The sequence below is a fragment of the Thermobia domestica genome, chromosome 3 (assembly GCF_964235325.1).
Source record: "Thermobia domestica chromosome 3, izTheDome1.hap1.1, whole genome shotgun sequence".
NCBI lineage: Eukaryota > Metazoa > Arthropoda > Insecta > Zygentoma > Lepismatidae > Thermobia > Thermobia domestica.
In genome coordinates, this window is record NC_137456.1 from 243,610,240 (window position 1) to 243,633,362 (window position 23,123).

Sequence of the window (23,123 nt, forward strand, 5' to 3'; positions counted from 1 at the left end):
TCTGTCTTCACTTCTCGACTGTTAAGAATACAAAACGGTTAGTGCTACTTTTATCTTAAAATAAAGTAATTTTTGAAATATTGCAATTTTATGCACTATATCTGTTTGATTTATGCACTATATCTAAATATGAAAATATTTAGAACATTTTTATTGTATAAAATAATAATGAACTACAAACATAATGAAAAGTTGAGAAATTTACGTAACAAAATGTTAATGTACAATCCACAGCAAAAAACCTGCAACATGAGCATGTAAGTTTATTGTGAAACGAAGAAGTCTTTTGCTCCAAAATAAGTGTGCAGGGGAGGATGCCGAGGTTTCTCCTGGCGTGATTCGTGCCATTTAGACGTTATGTTGATTTCATGCCCTGGTAGGGGTAGTTTCACAATAAACTTATACGCTCATGTTGCAGGATTTTTGCTGTGGACTGTACATATAAATAAGAAAATTTTCTTTTTCTTTAGTGTGTACACAAGCATTTCTTTGAACATGAATTTACGTCTACACACACTGTAGTACAAGATTCAAAAGCTGACAAAGAAAGTAACTCCGTAAACGCGGAAGAATACAAACACGCTGAAAGAAAAATCTCAAGACCTACTGTTCTTAAGTTAAAAAATTAGTAAGACTGGTTTCCTACAACACTTTAAATGAAAACATATACTTATTATTCGATTTTACAACAATACGAATACAATACATAATAAAAAGAAAACTCACCTTTATAATACGTTCAAATTTCTTTTGTCCAGGTCCCCATTCCATTTTCGCCAAGTGAAGATTACCTAACAATGACCATGCGTCCGGATGTTCATTGTTAATTTGTAAAGCTTCCTTAAACCAATCAGAAGCATCATAAATTTGGCCTTTGTCTCGTGCCATACATCCTAGTCTTAAATAACCTGTTAATAAGATGTAACTATCGTTAATGGGCGACAGAAATATTAATGTAATGAGATTCAAGTACAACTATGGATCACATATTAACAATACATGCTTAATAGCAACAAATTAATAACGACAGGAATCACTTTTGAGTGTGAAGTTTAAGAACTTAACTGTCAAATTTTATTAAGCTCTCTTTCTGCTGAATCTACCTTATTGAACACACTGCTAGCTTTGTATTTATAATAAGATAAATAAATAATAAGTGTTTGAAACTGAAAGCTTACGATTTGACTTTGGGGGATACACAGAGAGCACATAAAGAACTTTTACAACACTGATTAAATAAATGCTGCACTATATCAAGACATCTGTGCTTAATTTTGGTGGGATATCACGGAAACCGAAAGAGACGCTAAGGCTCTGAAATTTATTAATTCGCTAATCGCGGTATCAGCAATTTTATGTATCTGGAATGATTGGCGCGAATGGTCCTGAGTTCGAATTCCGCTAGAGGTCTAGAAATTAAGGTTTTAACCCAGCATTGCGAGGCGATTAGATGAGTGAGAGTTTAGCGTCCTATTAACACCAATGCTATATGAAACGTGGGATCCGAACATGAGCTCCAACCACAAATTCAGCCCGAGTCTCACGAGGCAACTACAAAGTTACTTTAATTACAAAGAAATGAATTTAGATCTGAAAAGGAAGAAACAGTGACAATTGGTCATAATGTACAAACCATCTGCCTGGTCGTAATTTTTCATAGATTGTAAATCCAGGAAATTATTACTTTTTGCGTATTAAGAATTACCAATTTACACATTATTAGATACTAAGAAATCGTACCTTTTGTGTATCCTACTATTTGATTTTGTGGTTTTATAATTACGTATGATTAATGTTTGACGTTTAAGTTATTCTATGTGTTGTTGCTTTTGTTTTTATATGATTTCTCCGCCGTCAGGATACTTTTCCAGTGAAGAAAATGTTAATAAATTTAGAAATATAATTTCGAATGTCTCTCGGATTGAAAAGTGGATAACTATAAATATACAATGCTACGTTATTGTCTTGTGAAACAAAATCAGTAGTTTGGTTAATTTACAAAGTACAGAAGGTTCATCCGTCTATGTGAGTCCGATCTTAAATCTTCATCCCTGCTCACAGAATCAGCCGATCATAATGATTCAAACAGTAGGAAAAAGTCAAAGGCCTCTAGTATCGCGCCAAGTTCGCGCGTGTGTGGTGTGTGCACCATGGCTCCCAAGGTGAATCAGTTTTGGGAAGGTTATGTCGTAGCATTTTACCACGTAAAACGAAGATTCAAAAACAGTACAGGAAAAAATTGATGTACATTGGGATCAACGACATCAAGAACATCATTAATCGGTATAAACACCACGACGTTCCAGCACTTCGTTCACCCAGTAAGGGGAGTAGCAAGCGACCGTGTACTGCGGTGACTCCACCTATAGCTCGGAAGTTGCGCCGAATGGCTCTGCAGAAAAACCCTCCTACACATCATATGACGGAAGACGATTGCACGTTACACAGTCAACTGTGAACCACAACCCACATGACAAATTAAAGCTCCTGATGGTGTTCAAAAGTCGTGGACATGTCCTTACTGTGACTCATCGGAGGGAGAGAAAGACCACCAACTGCTGACGCCTCTACTAATGCCATCTATCCGAGGAAAAGTGGAAGATTGTTGCCACATTCGAAAAAGCATGGGTTTATGTATCAGACTGTGACAAATTTGAGCCATAACGTACACACTACGAGACGCAAAAACCCGTCCTGAGTTTAACAGTGCAAAGCAAGTCTCGAGATTTCTGGTTGTCGCGGGATACTGTTATGAAGGCAAATAATGCAAAACTAAAAATTAACTCCGCATTTTATCAGCAACATCCTCACACAAGTTTATACTGAAGACCTGCCCATTTGTATGGAAATGCAATACATCAAGTCAGTGTGAATATGGATAAAGCCTTATCACATACATCCTGTTTATAAACAGATATTTCTGCAACAGATGGTGTCAGACACCGGCATCCAGGTTATTCCCTTCCAGAACACATCAGTGAAGTCATCTGATACCAGTCCCATGGACTTTTGCGAGTTTGGGCTATTGAAAAAAGGCACTTGCATCTCGTCGTGCTACTACTGTCCGTGTCCTCTGGAAAGACTGCCAGGAGTGGCTCAATATTCCCATTCCTGTACTTCAATGGACTTTTCTGAAATAGAAGTTACGGTGCACGGTTCATCGTTTTACGTTCTTACGCAACACAGATCATGACGACGGGATTTACAGTTAAGTGGGATCCCTACTATTACCTGGGTTGGTGTCCGAAGCCTGTACTTGGGTAGTACGACCTGAATCTATAAGAACGTAATCCTAAAATAAGTGAAGCTTTAGCATCGCAAACCTTGTATTAAACAAGAAGAAAGCCAATATCACTATAGTCTAATAGTTTTGAGAAAGAGAAACCTGGGATCTCTCATGTGTTATCAATTTTTGTTTTCTCCAATATTATTATTATACACTTGTGTTAACCCGGTTTTTTTTTCTGTATTTTGTCTCCAGTATAGCCCTCACCACTGGTCTAGTGGCTAGCGTATGACTTTTTGGTACACGTAGTCCAGATTTCGATTCCCGGTGGGAGTGCACAAATATTTAATTTCACACTCATTTAGTTTCATTACTCATCCTTTTCCTTTAGTCTAAAGGGCATAATAAGCAACGTTGACCTAAGAAAGAATATTAATGTTGATATAAAAAAGAATATTCTTTTTTCTTTTCCGTCTCCAATGTCTCCGAGATCCTGTAAAGCAACTCTACTAGGAACAGTGATGTGATAAACAAGATATAGGGGATGAATTTTTTCCTTTACTTGGAGAAATACTTCGAGAAATAAATATCGGACGAAAAAAATTTTTGAAATAGAAAATTAATATTCTGGAGGCGGAAATTCACCTGTGATAAAATTAGCCTCCACCCGCAACTTGGAAAACGTAAATGGGGACTCACATTTTTCATCGCAGATTCGGATTGTACGGGAGAAAAATATACAAATTTTATTCTAAACTTGTTCTTTTTTTCGATTCGTGATAAGTGGCGTTGTAATCAGTAAAAACTATTTTCGCTAAGGTTTCTTTAATTAGGAGCTCCTACGTTTCATTCCAGAATAAGTCTGCGATAAACAGTACTAACCATTTGTCTTAAACGTTTTCTTAACTCGTAGAAGGTAGCGTGGAATACTGCTCTGCATTTAGCGTGAACTCAGATAATCCAAATGTGGCAGTGCAGTTAGATGATGTGAGTGGTGATAATCGTATTTGGTTATGGGAGCTAATTTTATAACAGGTGAAATCCCTCCCTCCAAAGTATTAACTTTTTATTTCGAATAAGTTTTTGTCCGAAGCTTATTTCTCCAGATATTTTGCACTATCATCAAGTTAAGAACTCACCCTATATATGTTTAAGTCATTAAATAGTTCGTTTAAATAGTACAGTGTGGTAGAATATAGAGTGTTGACACAATATTGAGATAAATAATAGTTTCGCTTTAGAAATAACATTAGTAAAAGACCAAGAGTCACCGCAAGAAACAAACTACATCATTTGGAAGTACTTACGAAGAACATCGTCTTCATCTTCAGCCTAGGCACACTTCGAAAAGGATTTAAACCATAGGAAATAAATAATGGATAGGTAAAAAATGCTTAAAAAGAATTTTAAAAATATGCAAAGCAAAAATCTTCTTGTCACTAGAAATAGACATATGTTAGTAGTAATTCACTTGTCACTGTTCACTGTTATTTACTGGTTTTTCTTTTTTTCATTACCTTCCAGACGGCGGAAATGAGTAGTAAAAACACTGCTCCAAATGGCATTCATGAATCAGCACTTAACCGCAATTTATCTGAATTGAGAGCTGGTTTCTCCTTATGAATGTCACAAGCTTCTTTAATTTTCCATTCTGTTGCTATTTTTGCTTTTTCAATCAAACATGAATTAGCAATTTGTGGTTATTTTCTTTGAGATATGATGCCAATCCAGATAACTGTTGTAAGCTACGAGATTTGGATGTACGAATGTGCTTAGCGATTCTGGTACAAATATTCCTTTTAGAGTTGAGTTGATTTTGAGTTTAACGTCCCGTTCAGCAGCGAGGCTATATGAGACGTGGACCTACTGATTAACGTGAAATCCGAACCACATGAGCTTCCAAATATTCCTTTTTGTTTGGCCTATATATATTTTGTCACATTGACATTTCACCTTATAGACGCCACTACTTTGTTGGGGATCAGTAAAAAATTATTTAAAATTTGGAATATATTTTTCTATACATTTAGGGAAAACTGCGGAGACCTTGGTGTTATATTTATGCAATGCCTTCTTAACTTCTGCCGAAATACGTGGGACCAGGGAGACGCCAAGCCATTTGTCCTCTTCGGCATTTGTTGTTGTCCGATGGTGGATGCCGTCGAACTCCCGGTGTACCTGTTTCTACCACTTCAGTAATAAAGACTTTTGAAAACCATTTTGTTGTCCAATTTTAATTAGATATTGAATTTCTTGGTTGTGGTCACCAGGAAGATCAGAAAGTAGAAGAGCTCTTCTAAAGAAGTTTTTCCAAATATTCAGTTTCTGAAGCCATGAATGGGATGACTTAAAATGAATATACTTGGTACCAGCAGAAGGTTTACGATATACAGAAGTATCAAACTTATTGGTTTGTCTTTTGAAGGTAATATCAAGGAAGTTACGAGCTCCATTTTCTTCATGAAAGGTAATGAAAACAGAAAAACAGCAAATAACAGTGACAAGCGAATTACTATTAACATATATCTATTTCTAGTGACAAGATGATTTTTACTTCGCATATTTTTAAAATTCTTTTTAAGCATTTTTACTCATCCATACTTTCTTTCCTATGGTTTAAATCCTTTTCGAAGTGTGCCTAGGCTGAAGATGAAGACGATGTTCTTCGTAAGTACTTCCTAGTGATGTGGTTTGTACGTTATTTCTAATTATTATCACCGCTCGCAATACAGTGATAATAGTTTAGCTTCTTTTTCATCACCGTGGTTATATAAGAACTGGACTAATGTATGTATGTACTATAATAATAATAAAATGGAAACGAAGCAATTAAAATTTGACACACAAAATCCTTATTTACGAATATAACTTTTAAAATGCCTAAATTGGTTCCATATCACTAACAAAGTCTGATACAGCCAGATATAGTCACAGGGCAAGACAGGATGAATAGTGGGATGTGTAGATGGCTTTTCTTAAGTGATGACGCAATAACGCTGTATATAGATCAGGACTATGCCTGGCAGAAGGTCATACAGCTTCACTCTTGAAGTCAATACTCAAACCGGTCACAGTTTTTATTGTGCTCGGGCAAAACCTACCTCAAGGGTGTGTGTGTGGCTGGCCAGGAGACAGAAAGAGCAAAGTAGTAGTTAGTGCACCAGCACGATAAACAGACGACGCATACTTCATTTTTAGTCCTGTAACACTTTTTGACACTGAATTTTCATTGCATTCACACATATAGATGATATAATGTAAAGTAAATCTTTGAAATGAAATCTTTGAGTTTTACGTCCCACGGTTATGCCGGTTAGGCTAAAGGAGACGGTGATGATGAGTAATGAATGAAATGGTGGAATGAAGAAAGTGGGAGGAAACGGGAGAACCCCGAGAAAACCCACGCACACGGTGTTTGTCCACCACAAAGTTCACTTGGCGCAGGCTGGGATCGAACCCGGGACCCCAAGCACCAGAGGTGAACGCTCTACCACTGAGCCACCGCGGCCCCAGCCACCGCGGCTGACTTCACTTCATATGTAATATCTTTATTATGACGGAAATCACTCCATTTTTGAAGGACGACAGGCCATTCTGCTAAAGCCGTCACTACAGAAAAAACAGCACTCTCAAGTGGTATGAACGTACACATGTCATCGTCTATGAAGCTGATTTCATATGGTTTCCGTTTACTAAAGCAACATTTTCTTTGTCAATGCTACTATCTTTCGTTCTGTATTAGCTACACATATTCGCACTTGAGATCGATGCTCAGCTACTCAGTTCACATGAACTGTACATATATGTTATAGTTGGTCAACCCGAACACCTACCCCAAGAGGAAAATGTGGGGTTATCATGAGGCGGTATATTAGAATAACGTAGCGATTTCTGCTCAAATATTATGTCCACTATTCAAATAGATAACAGAACCACTGCAACCTGAAATGATGAGGCAGACAGTGCCATTAGATTTATGTATCTTGAATAGACCGTACACAATTCGTAGACCTTCTATCCCAGATATAAAGAAACTATCAATCCTTTTTTACCTAGTCAATTAATAGAGTCAATAAAACTTTCCTGTCTGCTAATGTCTTTTAACGGTGATACCAATTCTTTAATTTTATGCAGAATATTTTCCCGTACTGCTCTTTCTGCAAGGTAACAACCACATTATTTGCCCACTCGTATGCACCATAAACCACTTATCTAATTATATTGCAAAGGTTTTCTACTGAGTGACGCAAACGGTCTGACGATGATTATGTCTGGCGATACCAGAAACATTTTATATATATATATATATATATTGAGAGCAGACTATTTTCATTTGATTCACTAAAGGCGTTTATTATTAATATTTACTTACAGTCCACGTAATTGGGATGTTCCTTCAGAATGTCCTTGTATAGTTTCTCTGCTCTATCAAATTGGCACAGTGCTTCACTTAGTCGAGCCAGATTGTAAGTAGTGGTAACAGCTATCGAATTGTAATATTGAGGATCATGCTCTGCCTCCATCTTGGATCTGCTGAGTGATTCTTCAAAAATATTTTTCGCTTCTTCCAAATTACCAAGCCTAAAGGAAATAAGAATAAAGGTACCGATTATACATTATAATCAGCGCTTTGCGTGCCATTTCAAGACTTATAAAGAAAGTTCTGTATTTTGTTTTTATCATAAGTATGTGTAAACAAGTGAGTGTCGTTTCACAGTGTGAAACTATACAAATTCAATACGCATGGCTGCAACAGAGTAATAAGATCAAAGATAGAAGCTGTTCCTCACACGCTGAATCCATACAGAAAAAAAATCATTACTCCCTATCCCTTACTGTTTTTGTTGTATGGCGATAAAGTTGGAAACTAAACATCGTTTATTTCAAAAATTTCCAGTCTGAATCACGGGTTGAACGAGGCAATAGAAACAATTCTTGGGATACTGATTTTTTTTCTTTTTCAAAAAGCAAGCTTTTTCATATCTTTTACAGTTTCTGCTCTACAGAAATCAGTATTGAAACCGGAAGTAATAGTAAATTTGAACCATTTCCGGTTTTGGCAGAGTATTGTGAGCAGTTATGGTATTTTGTCTTAAAACTCTGAATTGATTGCAAAAACGCTTCTCGCTATCTATTGCCGTGTCTGTTATGTGGCGATAAACGTTAAAACTAGAAATGGATAATTTTAACCACTTCCGGTTTAAACAGAGCTTCAACAGAAGAGATGAAATTTATTCTTGGGATACTGAATTGACTGCTAAAAACTACACCTTAATAGTATTTACCGTTTATGCCACTTACCTCGAACACATACTTTACGTTGGACAACTATCGTAGGCTTCATACTGCATTTTGGTGGAGCTTAATTCTGTAACTTGAATTTCTGTTAATAATGTAATACAGTGAAACCTGTCAACTTGGCCACCTGCTTATCTTGGCCTAGTTTGTCTTGAAACTGCATTTTCCCATAAGACATTCATTACTTACTACTCTATAAGCTGGCCACCTGTCTATCTTGGAAGTTGGCCACACTGAAGCAATGTTTATCCTATGACGATAATGATAAATTTACCTGCGTATCTTGGCCACGCAAAATATAGTTTTGTTATTTTTCTTAACTCTTTCGAATTTCCATATGAGAGGCAGATGTTCTGTATTTGTGACTGGAGAAAAGATGCAAGGATTCCCGCGATTTGCTCTTGGATGTCAATGGCCAGAAGACTACCCTGATAAAGGGGTGGTGAAGGAAGATGTGAATAAGAAAAAGCACGTACAGGAATTCAGAAAATGGTTGTACGTATTTGTTTACCCTGTCTGTTTTGGTAAAACCGTTAGCTATATCAGCTCCTCTCATCAGTGGGGGAGCTTTAGTAATTCCGGAAAATTCTCAAGGTTAAAACTAACAATCTCAATTGTCAACTATTGGCACCTGTCGGCTTGTCAAAAGATAGCGGAGTTTTTGAGATATGAATTACCTCAAGGTTTTCTCAAAACATCTTTTGCTCCGAAAGAAACACTTCTAACTCATTAACAAGATGTAGTTAACTACAATATTAGAATGTGCATATTTGACAAAAAGAATAAAACAAATACCACCATTCGGTAACAACTGAAAAGAAGTCATATAAATTGCATATGAATTCCTCAATTTATAATTTAGCTTTTCTTGTTTACAATCTGAATAACTCAAGTGTGCTATAATAGCAATTTCAATAAACTGCGTACATACGCTTCTATTTCATGGTTGTCTGTGTAATTGTGTTTTCAATCCGAATAATCCAATGTATCAGACTAGTTTTCAGGAAGAGAAAGGTATGCGCATATATTAAACATACTATAGTAATATTTTCTAGTACTGTATATTTTTATGATTACTCTATATACATTATTTATAAGTAGCTGTCGTGCCACTGCTTATTAAATTTTTACAATCAAGTAATACTAGAAATCCTATTCTAAAAATACATAAATCACACTTATTTTCTATAAGTTGGCCACTTTTCGATGGAACCGATGGTGGCCAACATAGACAGGTTTCACTGTATAGTTTTATCAATTGTGTCATATTTTACTTTTTACTAACTTACGACTATGTATTGACGTAGATGATGATAATGGTGAAACGATGGAAGCGAGAGGAAACGGGAAAACCTATGTACATGGGATCGAACCAGGGACCCCACGTGCAAGAAGTGAGCTCTTTACCTTCGAGCCACCGCAGCTTTCTTTTTTCTTTGCTCCGAGGATAAGTACGAAATATTGTCCCGAAATATAAAGACTAGTACTTTTATCTATTATTAATGGAAAGTTACGAATGAAGATTAAGATTTTTAAGATTAAGAATTTTAACTTCTTCTGTTTTGCCATAGGCTGTACTTTACTTTTACAGTATTGCGTAACCGTGAGTTTGATCTATTTCCTTCCTCAATAAATCTGATCTTATTCTACTAATTTTCCTTTTACAATACTTCTGATAACGTCTGCCAGATAGAGAAGATACACGCTACAGTATGACAAGGACAGTAATATATTAGTATTTTCTTAGTTTCTGTGTGTAATATCATGAGTCAAAGTTGTCAGCATTCAATTCCTTCAAGGTATTATATACTAAGTAACTTAAATTAACATGAATTATCTTTCGCTATTAACTAAATAATTAAAGTTACCTACCTATAATGTAACGCACCAACATTGTTTAATATTTCAGGAGGAATATCTGCCTGAACTTTTTCTTTCAAGATTCTTGTGGCTGTATGATATGCTTGCAATGCACCCTGTAAGTCACTCTGTTCCAATATTTGTGCCAATTCGATCCAAGCTTCTACATCATCTGGAAACTGTTCTGTTACCTGGAAACCAATGAGAAATAAACCAATAGCAGTTAAGTTCGATCCGATCTAGATATAACGAAGAACACGTTTAATGGAGTACAGAAGAATCTTACATACAACATATATTCAGAGCCAGCAGCAACTAGTTATATTCGATTAAAACACCACAATGAGAAAAAATACTGCAACTCTTTCAACATCTTCAATATTTAATTCGTTGAGTCATTATGTATTAAAAAAGTGAAAGAAAAAATCATCAAGTACCAACCTTACGTAAGTGGTTTTTGGCTATATCCCTTTTGGATTGACTAGAAGAATTAGCATAGAGTGATCCCAATATTTTCATAGTTTCGTAATTCCCGGGCTGTGCCTTAAGTACCTTCTCAAAACACTGGGCAGCCTGAAAAAGAGTTATAAAATCAAACCATTAGCACAACTTGGTAACCAGCACTTTTACAGATATAATGCACAACGAATATTTCGATATACAACGAAATTCGTATTCGTTGATCTCGAATTCGGATATGAGAGTAAGTTGCTCATACGCAAGATGGACAAAAACGTGCAGGAGAATGCAAGTTCGAAGAGATATCCCACAATTGTATGGAATGAAAGCAAACCAGGTGATGATCCATATGGACAAGGCTTCGAGTCATACTGCCAGAACATCAGTACGTTTTCATCAGGAAATGGCAGAGGAATTAGGAAGACATTCCTGTGAAAACCCTAAATCCCAGTTCAATGAGTTCTTGCGCATCTGAACTGTTGAAACAATGACTTCAACATCGCCGCCCACGCACCCTGGATGGTCTATGGAAAGTGTGCAGGGAGGAATGGTAGAAAAATCCCTATGTCTGTACTGGCACCGGAGATTGCTGCAATGGAAACTACGATGCCGTATGATAGTCCACAATGCTAGGGGTGCAACAGAACATAATTGGTGGTGGCGGCGCGGTATCTCTTAAGGTAAGTACCCGTGAAGAATGGTTGGATATAAGGCGAACAACTTTCCGTATTATTATATACAGAGATTTATTACGAAATTCGATTGAAATTACTTAGGAACTACTTCACAGAAATAAAAATATTACTAGTGGCTCTTGCCCAAGTTTTGGAACGATTATGCGGTTAATTTTTGCAAGCTTTTTCTAAACAAAAACGTCTTATAATATATCCCAAAGCAAAAACAATCACATTGTTTGATGGTCATGTTGTTGATTCAAGAAAACAATTTAGCTAGCAATATTCTTTAAAATACACATTTAACATGCATCTTTAAGAAACTAGGTACGTCTACCACTTTTAAGTATGAAAAAACCGACCTGGGCAAAACTCATTCAGGGAGCTAATGATTTCCATTAACAACGTAATAATTCATATTTTTTCCTGCTATTAACTGAACAGTATTTAATTTCACGAGAACTGTTTTATTATTTTGTTCTTAAGAAATAAATATATGCCTAACTGAAAACAATTTATCTTAATTTCATACAATTTCGATTGAAGAAGAACTGAAAAGTACAGAATACTTCATAAAATAATATGAACCTAGCAGTAATTTAAAATACTGATAATTGCATACAATAATATCACAGATAAATCACCTACTCTAGTAATTAATTCATTAAAAAATTAGCAATTAATTGAATCAATTAAATTTTTCAAGAGTTAATTTTTAATTGATTACAGTTTTACAGTTTTAACTGATTACAGTTTTAGTTTTAATTGATTACAGTTTTAGTTTTAATTGATTACAGTTTTAGTTTTCATTGATTACAGTTTTACAGTTTTCATTGATTACAGTTTTGATTACCTTTTAAATTACAGTTAATCGCTATTTTTTCTTGAAAACCATGTGAAATGGATATTCTGCAAGAACTTTTATGTCACTTATTAAAAGAAATCTTTAAGGGTGGTTTCACTATAGAAGTGGATTAATGCAGGCCCCTTTTCCCAAAGTGGTCCCAGCTTGCTTTGAAAACTGGGTCATAGACTTACGACTTTGTAACGATCAAATCACTATTATTGAAGATTATTACATGCACCTTGTATTGGTATGATTTTATATATACAGGGTGAACCTGAAAGATGTGCACTAACTGCGGGATGTGATTCGTGACATCAAAAGAAGACAAAAAGTCGCGTGTCGAATTCCGCGTCGTGTACGCTCTGCACATCTTTCCATTCCATTCCAATTGTGAGGATTCGAGTTTCGATTCCAAGTTGGCACCCCTGTTACTCATACACGACGCGGAATTCGACAACACGGAAAAGGACTTTTTGTCTTCTTTTGATGTCACGAATCACCTCCCAGAGTTTGTGCACATCTCTCAGGTTCATCCTGTATATATCTCGTAGAACTAACAGTTAAACAAAATATCATATTAAAAATACGTAACTTTCGAGACTTTTCTCAGTCTTTTGACTTTTGTATTTTATCTTTATAATTTATGAGTTTTGTTTGCAAAATGAATTTTCATAAATTAGTTTTCCATGTTCTTAATTTTATCCATTAAATTTCACATTAACTTTCCCAACTCACGATAATTTTTACTGCATAATAGTAAAAACAGACACTTTTAATTTGAACTAATCAATTATTTTTTCTTTACCTAGGTTTTAATTTTGATGTTTTTTTTTAACTTTTCCAAGTATAGAAATCACAAAAAGAAAGAGATAAAAAAAAACTTAAGGGTTTACGTTTTAGTTGATCCCGTCTAAGTATAAAGATAACTGCAGGTTAATGATGATATGATTGCTAAAAATTATGATTAAGTGAAGGAAATTAGTAGTAGAGGAATTCCATAGAAAATATGTGTGATTAAGTTTTTCTGCATCATTTCTATGTATGATATTTTCAGAAAGTTTGATCATTATTGTTTCAAAAGATTATTATTTTCTTTCTGAATATTAAAAACTCTTCTTTTTAGCATCCTATAGCGTTGCTAGCTTGCTTCCGATGTATGCAGTCGCTCTCTGCATATATGCGTTGACTAGCAACCAAGGTCACCGTAGCAGAAACCAGCACCCAATGACAGTTTCCCGCTTGTAGTTACGTCACCTTGGCGGGAGATTTTCATACCCAGAGCGCCATGTGGTAAGGTAGAGAGAAGTGACGTTGTGCGAATTATTATTCGCGCCTGAACAAGAACAGCAACATGTAGAGAAAAATAGCTCTGAAAACCAAGTGTAGTTGGACACTCTGATCATATTCATGTGTTAATATGTAACATACAACATAGTAACATATGTAACATACATTTACCAATTTGTGCCTATTCCTTATGATAAAGGATGTAAGTATTCTATATAAGATAGTACAGTTCCTCTTTTATATTTCGGCTGTTAATTGTGACTGTAAGATAATGCCTCTTCGTAATTCTTTGTTCAAAGCACATGGCTTACAGCATATTGAGATGCGTAGTTCTATATGATAGTAATGTATTTCAGTCGTACTTTTGAACACTATCTGTGATGCTGATATTATTCACGACAGGCACGTAGCCAAGACGACCCCCCCCCCCCCCCTTTCGAGACCAGAAATGAAAAAATTAAGGAAAAATGAAACAAAAAGAAGAATCAGCATTAAAAATAAAAAGATAGAGCAAGCATTTGGTTACTCTTTCTTATGAGTAGATTTGTATTACTTGCAATATATGGTGGCGAATGAGCGAGATATCCTGAAAAAGTCAGGGAATTTGAACATTTCTAGAAAAGTCACGAAATTTTTAGAATTTCTGCTACTAGTCAGGGAAATTTCAAGCTTTCGAAAGTATAGTGTCATTCTGTAACAGCGTAGACATTTTTTTATCATAATTTTTCGTCATCGCTTCTCTGCAGTATCAAACATGTTATTTCACAAAGTTTTCTACTGCTCCTTTAACCTGTCATTTGGAGCAGACAGTAGTTGACGGAATAATGAAAACAAAAAAGTTCTATGGAAAGAAAGTTCTGTTAATATTTGATTCAGCAGAGAAGGGAACACAAATATTGAAAAATATTTTGCAAGACATTATTGAATATGTACGTTTTGTAATAGTGAATATGTGCTTTTTATAATAGTTGAAGTCATAATGAAAGTAAAATTGTTATATTTGAATGAACAGAGAAAGGAACGTAAATATTGTAAAATCTTTTTCAATACTTTTTTTATTCTTTTACTAGAGACTTCTTCATAATTTATTTTATTAAAATACTTACTAACATATCCTCATTTTATTGTCGTAAGAAACCAATATATGTTGCCAGTAAAGTAGTTTAGATTGATGGAGCTCCTGGGCCTTCAGTATTTCATGTTACCCTTCCCTCCCACATTACGAAATCCTGGCTAAACGAACCAATATATGTTCCAGTAAAATAGTTTAGAATAATCGAGCCCCTGGTGTAATGACTACAGTACTTCATGTCACGGACCCTCCCCCCTTTTACGAAATCCTAGCTACGTGCCTGATTCATGAATATTTATCATCGAATTTGCTATCTGGATACCGCGTATGTGTAGTTGTCGTTGGAAGAAGCTAGTACGAGAAGTAATAACTTGTTTCATCGTCAATACTCATGCGAACATACAAATAACGACTACTAAAATATGGTATTTGCTCTATTTAGGACCAATCGCCCTAATGAAGTAATCATCACAAATGCTAGCCCACATAAAATCCACATTGAATAGGATCGAACCTGCAAATTTGTGCATCAAAATAACCACATAACCTCTGAGCAAATACCATACTCAAAGAATAACGCTATTATTTTCATAATGTTTCTTCAATAGGTTAGTAAATTAATAAACGCAAATAGTAAGTTACAATAACTCACATTTTCCGCATCTCCTCGATAAATGTACATTTGTCCAAGGCCAAAATGAGGTAACACAAAGCTTGCTGGAGCAAATTGTGTTGCTTGGTAATAATACTGAAAAGCCTGATCATAATCTCCCTGAAAATATGAAAAAAATCACTGAAACAATTCACACACATGTATGATAACAGCAAATACACTCGTGCAGAGAAAAATTTTCATTTCAGTCAATTTAATAGATGTGCAGTCACTCACCAAAAAAAAAATGGATAATACCTGCTGTCCTTTCCTCTCCCCCTCCTCCTCCCCATATGATCTTTTGGAGCAAATACATAAACATGGGTACCGTTTATTTCACCTACAGAGAGACCGTAACTCAAAAAAAACATACTCAAATTTGCCTATTCGCTCCGAAGTAGATCGAAAATTCACTTTTGCTTGCCATTGTACGTACCCACCCACACATAGTATACTTTCGTAATTTCATAACAAACCAACAGTTATTTGCAACAACAGGGCACGAAGTTAATATTTGACTTCTGCAAGATTCTTATCTCAAGATCTCAAGATTTTTACGGTGTTGATTTTCCGTTCGTTCGACGGTGGTTTCGAGAATCTTGTCACTTTTTGAAGGTTATTAAAGGCTATATTATACTGAAATGCACAACGTGTCAGATAAATATTCTCAAAACGAATGCCTGAGAACGAATCAACTAATCTTCTGCTTTATTCTGTACTGGACACGTTATGTGTATGAACAGATCCGTTATTTTAAATATAAATACCTGTAGGATATGGGAACAGGACAAAATGCTTACAAATAAGACACAGACTGTTACGGAGTTGAGAGAGAAGCATGTGCAAATAAAGAGATATCATAAAGGTAGACATTATGCAGATATAGATTATGAAGAAAACAGATTATAAAGGTAGAGATAAGGAAGATATAGAGTATAGAAATATAGATTAATTTGTTAAAATAAGATTAGTGTAACTGTGGAATACGATTGACAGTAAACTGTGTGCAGAAAGACACAGATTAAGAATAAAGTTAAAGAAGAATTTAGTAATATATACATATATATATATATATATATATATATTCAGGGTATTAATGAACTAGACCGACAAACTGAAACAGGCGATTCCTTACATCAAATAAGAAAAGAAGTTCATGTAAACCCGTGGTCAAAAGTGCATAGTTTCAGAACTAGAACTGTCCAAAGCCGTGGGAAAATTAACCTTGGGGATGCATATCTCCAAAATTATTACCTACTAAGCTGAGGCGGCGTGTTATTGTCAGACTTGTAATCTGCTCTATCCAGAAATGCACGATTCTGAATCGTTCAGTGGCGGCGCAAGGGAGTCCCCCACAGGAAATGGAGGGCCCCGAATATTCCGTTAGGACAGATGGGTCCGATTCATTACACGATAGAACAACGTACCACCAAGTAACAAAAAGTCGTTGAAAGACCATCAATATTTTGAACAAAATCAAGATGACGAAGGATTTTTGGTGTATTGTGCGTGATCGCATAACTATAGTTGGAGCTGAATGTGGTGGATAAAAGGAAATTAAATAAAATCATTACATCTGCAGGTTCAAGACCCACAGTCATGATCTGTATGCTAAAGGAAACAGACATTAATAATACGTAATGATTTTGGAAGAACTGATCCAATGAGAGTTTGTGAGAAAATGCGAGTATCCCCCCCCCCCACACACACACAAATAAAAGAACAATAGATACAATGTTCTTCATCACAAACACATTTGGCCGTAGATCTAAAGTGTAACCCCTTCCATACAGGTGCACACTATCACTGAGTTACCATGTACCCCTTTTCTCCCTCCCACGTAGCGAACAGATTGTTTACAATGTATGGGAGCTGATGACACATAAAAGCTACAATACTGGTTATGTAACAAAAAGAGGGAAAAGCTGTGTTAAGAAGGTAGATATTTCGAGAAGAGTTAGTACCTTATCCTTTCAGTTTTGTTTGATTGATTGATTTTTACGTCCCGTTCAGCAGCGAGGCTATATGAGACGTGGACCTACTGATTAACGTGGAATCCGAACCACATGAGTTCCCGCCGGGAATCGAACCCGGGTCTCCCTCAGTTTTGTTTGAAACAAATTAACATTCCACAGTGTTGCCTCTTAAAGTCGGCGGATAATTAAGGAAATATGAGAAGAGTTGAGGGAATGAAAATGTTGCGATACAATGGGAGAATGGCGAGGAAACCCTGAACACTTCTGAAAAAACGCCTGCTCATTGTGATAACAAACATGGAAAGTATCTTGGACATGTCCGTCACGTTGTAGTTAGTAATAGAAAATATAACACATGGTATTGCCAGGCAGTAACAATGGTGAGTGTCATTGAACGGATCAGAATCTCACGGACATGTCAGGGAACAATATTCCAATCTACATTAAAAGTAATCCCCGTCCCTTCACCTCCCCCTTCCTTCTTTGACGTATGAGCATAAGAGATTGTCACAGCGACAGTGAATACTGGCCTGTTATAATCTGCGAATATTGGCCTGTAATAACTGCAACACACCAAAAATCCTTCGCCATCTTGATTTTGTTCAAAATATTGATGGTCTTTCAACGACTTTTTGTTACTTGGTGGTATGTTGTTTTATCTGTCATGAATCGGACACATCTGTCCTAAGGGAATATCCGGGACCCCCACTTCCTGTGGAGGACTCCCTTGCGCCGCCACTGAACAATTCAGAATCGTGCATTTCTGGATAGAGCAGATTACAAGTCTAAGACAATAACATGCCGCCGCAGCTTAATAGCTAATAGCTTTGGGTATATTCGCCCCCAAAGTTCACTTTCCCACGGGGCTTTGGACAGTTCTAGCTCTGAAACTATGCACTTTTGACCACGGGTTCATATGAACTTTTTTCCTTATTTTGATGTGAGGAATGACCTGTTTCAGTTTCTCGGTCTAGTTCATTAACACCCTGTATATATGCTATCTCTCTGAACTCCGTAACAGTCTGGTCTTATTTGTAAGTACTTTGTGCCCTGTTCCCATATCCTATAATACCTGCGTTTAATAAACTTGTTATGGCATAGATTAAACCTTAGCCGATAAACGCATCGACACGATCGTGACACAGAAACAAAGCAATATTACTCGTACATGAAATAATTTTGAAGTATGATAAGAGAGTGGTATCCGTAAGGATAAATTTAAACTGTTCAGTACCAAAAGAAAAGCATTCAAGATAGTAGTCGAATGACGAAAGTTAAACTTCGCACACAAAAGCATCATACAACGAAGACAGTAACATATTAAAGTCTGTTGATGATTTTGAATTTAACGTCCCTTTCAGCAGCGAGGCTATATGACATATAAAACTACAGCCTAACGTCGGATCCGAACTACATGAGGTCTCACCGAAAATCGAACCCGGGTCTCCCGCGCGAAAGGCGAGTGCGTTAATCATATAACCACGAAGAAGCTCTATTAAAGTTTGTTCTAACACAGTACAGTTAATTAAAATATTCTCACTCTTGCTGCTGTCCTTTTTAGCTCGACTGTTTTTGATATAATAAAATGTGGGATATTATTCTCACTAAAATAAAACTTTATTCTGACCGTTAAAAATAATTACAATAGTCTTACGAGGAATTATGATAATGGCTCGTCCATTCCGTTACAATAAATCAGTTTAGAATCTGTTTATCAATGTATGATGCAAATGTACGTGTTGATAAAAATGTTAACCTCGTTAAATTTTACAAAAGTTTGAACCTCCTGTACAATAGTGTTACTCTTCCGAGCTTAGGGTAAAGTTCATTGATTAATTATACAGGTTTGGTTATTACAGCACACTGGTTCTCAACGTAATTCATATCATGACTCCCAACTTATCACATTCCCTTGCCAGCGACCCTTTATAATTCGTAAGCTTGTATGGGATTTTTAATATGCCTATTGCGGAAATCTCAAGATATCCATCTATTTCCGTAACAGTAGAATCCATTTTTTGTATATAGTGGATATAGTTAACTTCCCTAAAAGCGAACGGATTAAGACCGACAAGTCCTTACAACTGGTTTTCTGTAACGAAGACTTGGACAAGTTCTGGCTGAAGAGGAGGGAAGAATATCCTGGTCTGGTATTTGGTGCTTTACAAGTAATAATTCCATTTGCTACATCGTACCTGTTCGAAAGTGTTTTTTCTTCTATGGTAAGCATTAAAACAAAGACGATAAATCGCTTACCAGTTGAAAATGACTAGATAATCTGCGTCACGAAGAATGAACCGGACATTACCATACTAGTGAAATCACACCATGCTCAGGTATTTCATTAGTTTTGAATTGTAATTGTATTTCAATATGTAGGTTCTGTTGCATTTGTATTTTTCTGGTATTTCAATATGCAGTTCTCAACAGTTTCATATAGTATCTCTCTCATTTAAAGTGATTTTTAAACAACTCTGGACCTGCTGAAGATGTTTAGTAGACCTATTTTTTGTTGTTTTTAACAACATGTATAAAAATAAAAATATGTCTATCAGAACAAAATTCAAAATAATATTTAAAAATACTTTCCACTTAGATTCTAATTATATTTATCTCTTCCGCTTATCTTCGCGACCTCCAAGTTGAGAAATCCTACTACAGCATATAGAAAATATTATACTCGTCACTATCCTTTACATAAACTAGTGCCAAATATTTAGGACTTACTTCAGGACTGGATTATTAGCAATACTCCTGCTAATTATAGAGACAATTATTTTAGCATGTGAATTGACGCGTGATGATAATTTTGTCAACGTACCACACCAGAAAATTCTGAGAAGTAAGATGGCTTATACGGGAATTACCAGGATCTACTGAGGAAGGATCTAAGTCAGGGAATAACAAAGCAGTACACCAGTACAGTACATTAAATATCGGACATAATAAACAGGAGTGTACGTTTACAGATTATTTGAATCACAGTTATAGTTACAAAATATGGATGCAGCACTCAAAAATGACACCAAGTATATTACAAAATAAACTACTAGCTTTAAACAAAATACATTACTTACATTTATTCTCAAAGTTATCTGGTCTTACGTTAGTTTCTTAAAAGCAATAAACATTTCTTCAAGTTCATTTAGTAATATCAACTTCATTACAAGACATTAAGAAAACATTAATCCAGCAAATGGTCTCCGATATTACATGTAGGCTTCCAGTGTATATATAACTTTATAATATAAAGCTATATAATGTATATAGCTTTATATAATGCAGTGATCGCCAAACCGTCGATCGCGTTAACGCTTCGGTTGGCTAATTTCATATAATAAACATATGAAAGATTTTTTTTTTTTTTTTTTAAAAAGTTCGTAGTTCTTGTGGTTGGTTGCTCATCGTAGGATTTAAAAACGGTACAGTAGCTCAGAAGCTTCGTAAGTATGGCAACCATTGATATAATGTATTAAAAAAAATGCACAAATAAGAACGACGAAGATTGAACCATTTTTAGTATAGATATCTACTGAACATTAATTATTTCATTCCGTGCAAAAAATTTGATTTAAACAATAGTAATTTCTAGAGTCAAAAGATACGGAATGTAACAGATTCTTACCTGAACATGGAAAGCTCTGGCCAGCATATAACAGCTTTCTGCTCTCATGGCTTCGTTTTCAGTATTATGAAAAGCATGAAGAGCTAAATGTTGAACTTTATGGTAATCCTAGAAAGGAAAGTAAAAACACAACTTAACCAATTTTATTCAAAATTAAAATAATAACAGTAATTATTTAGTTATCAAAAATGCTTTAGCATTTCGTTCCTATATTTTACACCATATAGATAAGGTGTCATCTAATAGGTTTTTAAAAAGAATTAATTACAATTAATGATTATCTGATTAGCATTCCGGTTTTGTATTCCACAACATATTAGACAATAATGTCATTTAATACGACTTTCAACAACATTAATTACAATTAACGACTTAATACAAGAATATTACTAATATAAAAATAAATAAAAGAATGCCCTCGACAGCTATATTAATTCAGTATCACAAAGAAAACAAATGTATTAAGATTTCTAATAACCAAAACTGAAAATTAGAAGTTTTGTGATTTGTGAGTTGCAGTGATAACAGCTGATATATTATTTTTAACTATTTGTTTATCTTAACACGTTCGCTGCGACAGTGTAAAACTGAGTTTGAATCTTAGTGCTATACGAGTCACCGTGTGTCTCGTTGAGGTTTGTCCGCCGATACTAGTACAAACCAAAATACCTCTTAAAAATCTGTACAAACCAAAATACCACAAACGCACAGAGGTAATACAATGCATAGAACAGCACCGCACAAAAATGAAGTATCGCAGGAACCACCGGCGACTCGTAACGCAGCGAACGTGTTAAAGAGATACTGCAGTAATGAAGTTCACTACATTACGAAAGAAACATCATAAACTACAGTATTTACCGGGATGATCACGTGCACTTTTTGATTTTTGTTTATGTCAATAATTTGTATTATAGCGAAAAAAAAAAAAAATGAAGAAAGCAGCTTGCATAAAGGATAAGTAAAAGATAAGTGTAAAATATACTATAGAAATAGCGTAGTAGCACTATCATCATTCATATTATGTCTTTTACAGATCAGTGACATTATATACCTAATAAAACAAACTATCAACCTATAAAATCCTGAATAACGGATTCAAAATGCTGATTTTGGGCAGTCTGCAAATTATCCTCTACGAAGTATGGTTACTGATTTCCGTATAAACTGCAGAGTACTCCGATAACGAACACTGCAGAACATTACGATTTTATTAGGAGTAAATTAAGAAAATGTCATCCCATGGAGAAGCAGAAACTCAGAAACTGGAAAAAGACTTTGGAGGAACAACTGGACAAATTAGTGTACCAATTGGCGGACCTAGAAGAATGTCGTGAGGATATGGAGGCTATCGAATATGCAGAAACAAACGCTGAGACTTTAGCCCAGCTTAAGGATTTCAATAACAGTTTATCTAAATTAATTTAAGGAAATAAGACTTTAGAGGATCAAGTAAAATCAATGCAACTGGATGTTGTTTGAATTTAGCGTACATGGATATTGCAGAAACAGAAGACATTTTCAAAACATGAAGATGTACAAAACCAGAAATGTAGGTAAACAATCATCGTTTCTTAACAAAAAAGAAGCGGACTAGACAAAGACCCCAGGAAAAATAGCAGCAGAAATCACTGCTCTATTAAATAGCGCAGGTATGATAATTAATTTCTTTTCTCACTTATATATATATTTTAGTACTTGCCTTTTTAAAGAAAAAGTGGTTTGCCAGATGATTTAAAACCATAGGATTTGTTGAGTCAATAGTGTAGGCCATAGACAACATCTGAACCCCTGTACGAATAGACTCTGGTTGTTGCTGATTTAATTTCAATATGGCAAGACCTACTAACGCTCCTACACAGTGAGGATCCAACTGTAAGGCTCTCTCAAATGCAAGTCTGTAACAAAAATTAAACAAGATATAGCACAAACTTTTATACACATAAACGAGGAAATAAATGTATGTACGTACCTTTGCGTACTTGGGTTTTATTTAAGTCTCAATAATTTCTGTGTCCCACTGACATCTTGTCCTAAACCAACAAACCTTGAATTATTTGTTGAGTTGCTTACAATTTGCATGCTAACACTGTAACTTTTTCATCTACTGGTTTATTTAACTTTTCCTAAAACGCAACAATTGTTGC

The 23,123-nt window shown here is 35.4% G+C and overlaps 1 protein-coding gene across 2 annotated transcripts in view; it reads right to left on the reverse strand.

Annotated features, from left to right (window-relative positions):
- The window catches only part of Ctr9 (RNA polymerase-associated protein Ctr9), a 95,205-nt gene that overhangs the window by 61,167 nt on the left and 10,915 nt on the right, over positions 1 to 23,123 (reverse strand). For both annotated transcript variants that reach the window (XM_081752261.1, XM_081752260.1), the window contains exons 5-11: positions 22,679 to 22,874; positions 20,977 to 21,084; positions 15,376 to 15,495; positions 10,826 to 10,957; positions 10,397 to 10,575; positions 7,599 to 7,807; positions 727 to 908 (exon numbers count right to left, since the gene is read on the reverse strand). In XM_081752261.1, the coding sequence (XP_081608387.1) occupies positions 727 to 908; positions 7,599 to 7,807; positions 10,397 to 10,575; positions 10,826 to 10,957; positions 15,376 to 15,495; positions 20,977 to 21,084; positions 22,679 to 22,874 (1,126 nt within the window). The remainder of the gene's footprint in view (positions 1 to 726; positions 909 to 7,598; positions 7,808 to 10,396; positions 10,576 to 10,825; positions 10,958 to 15,375; positions 15,496 to 20,976; positions 21,085 to 22,678; positions 22,875 to 23,123) is intronic.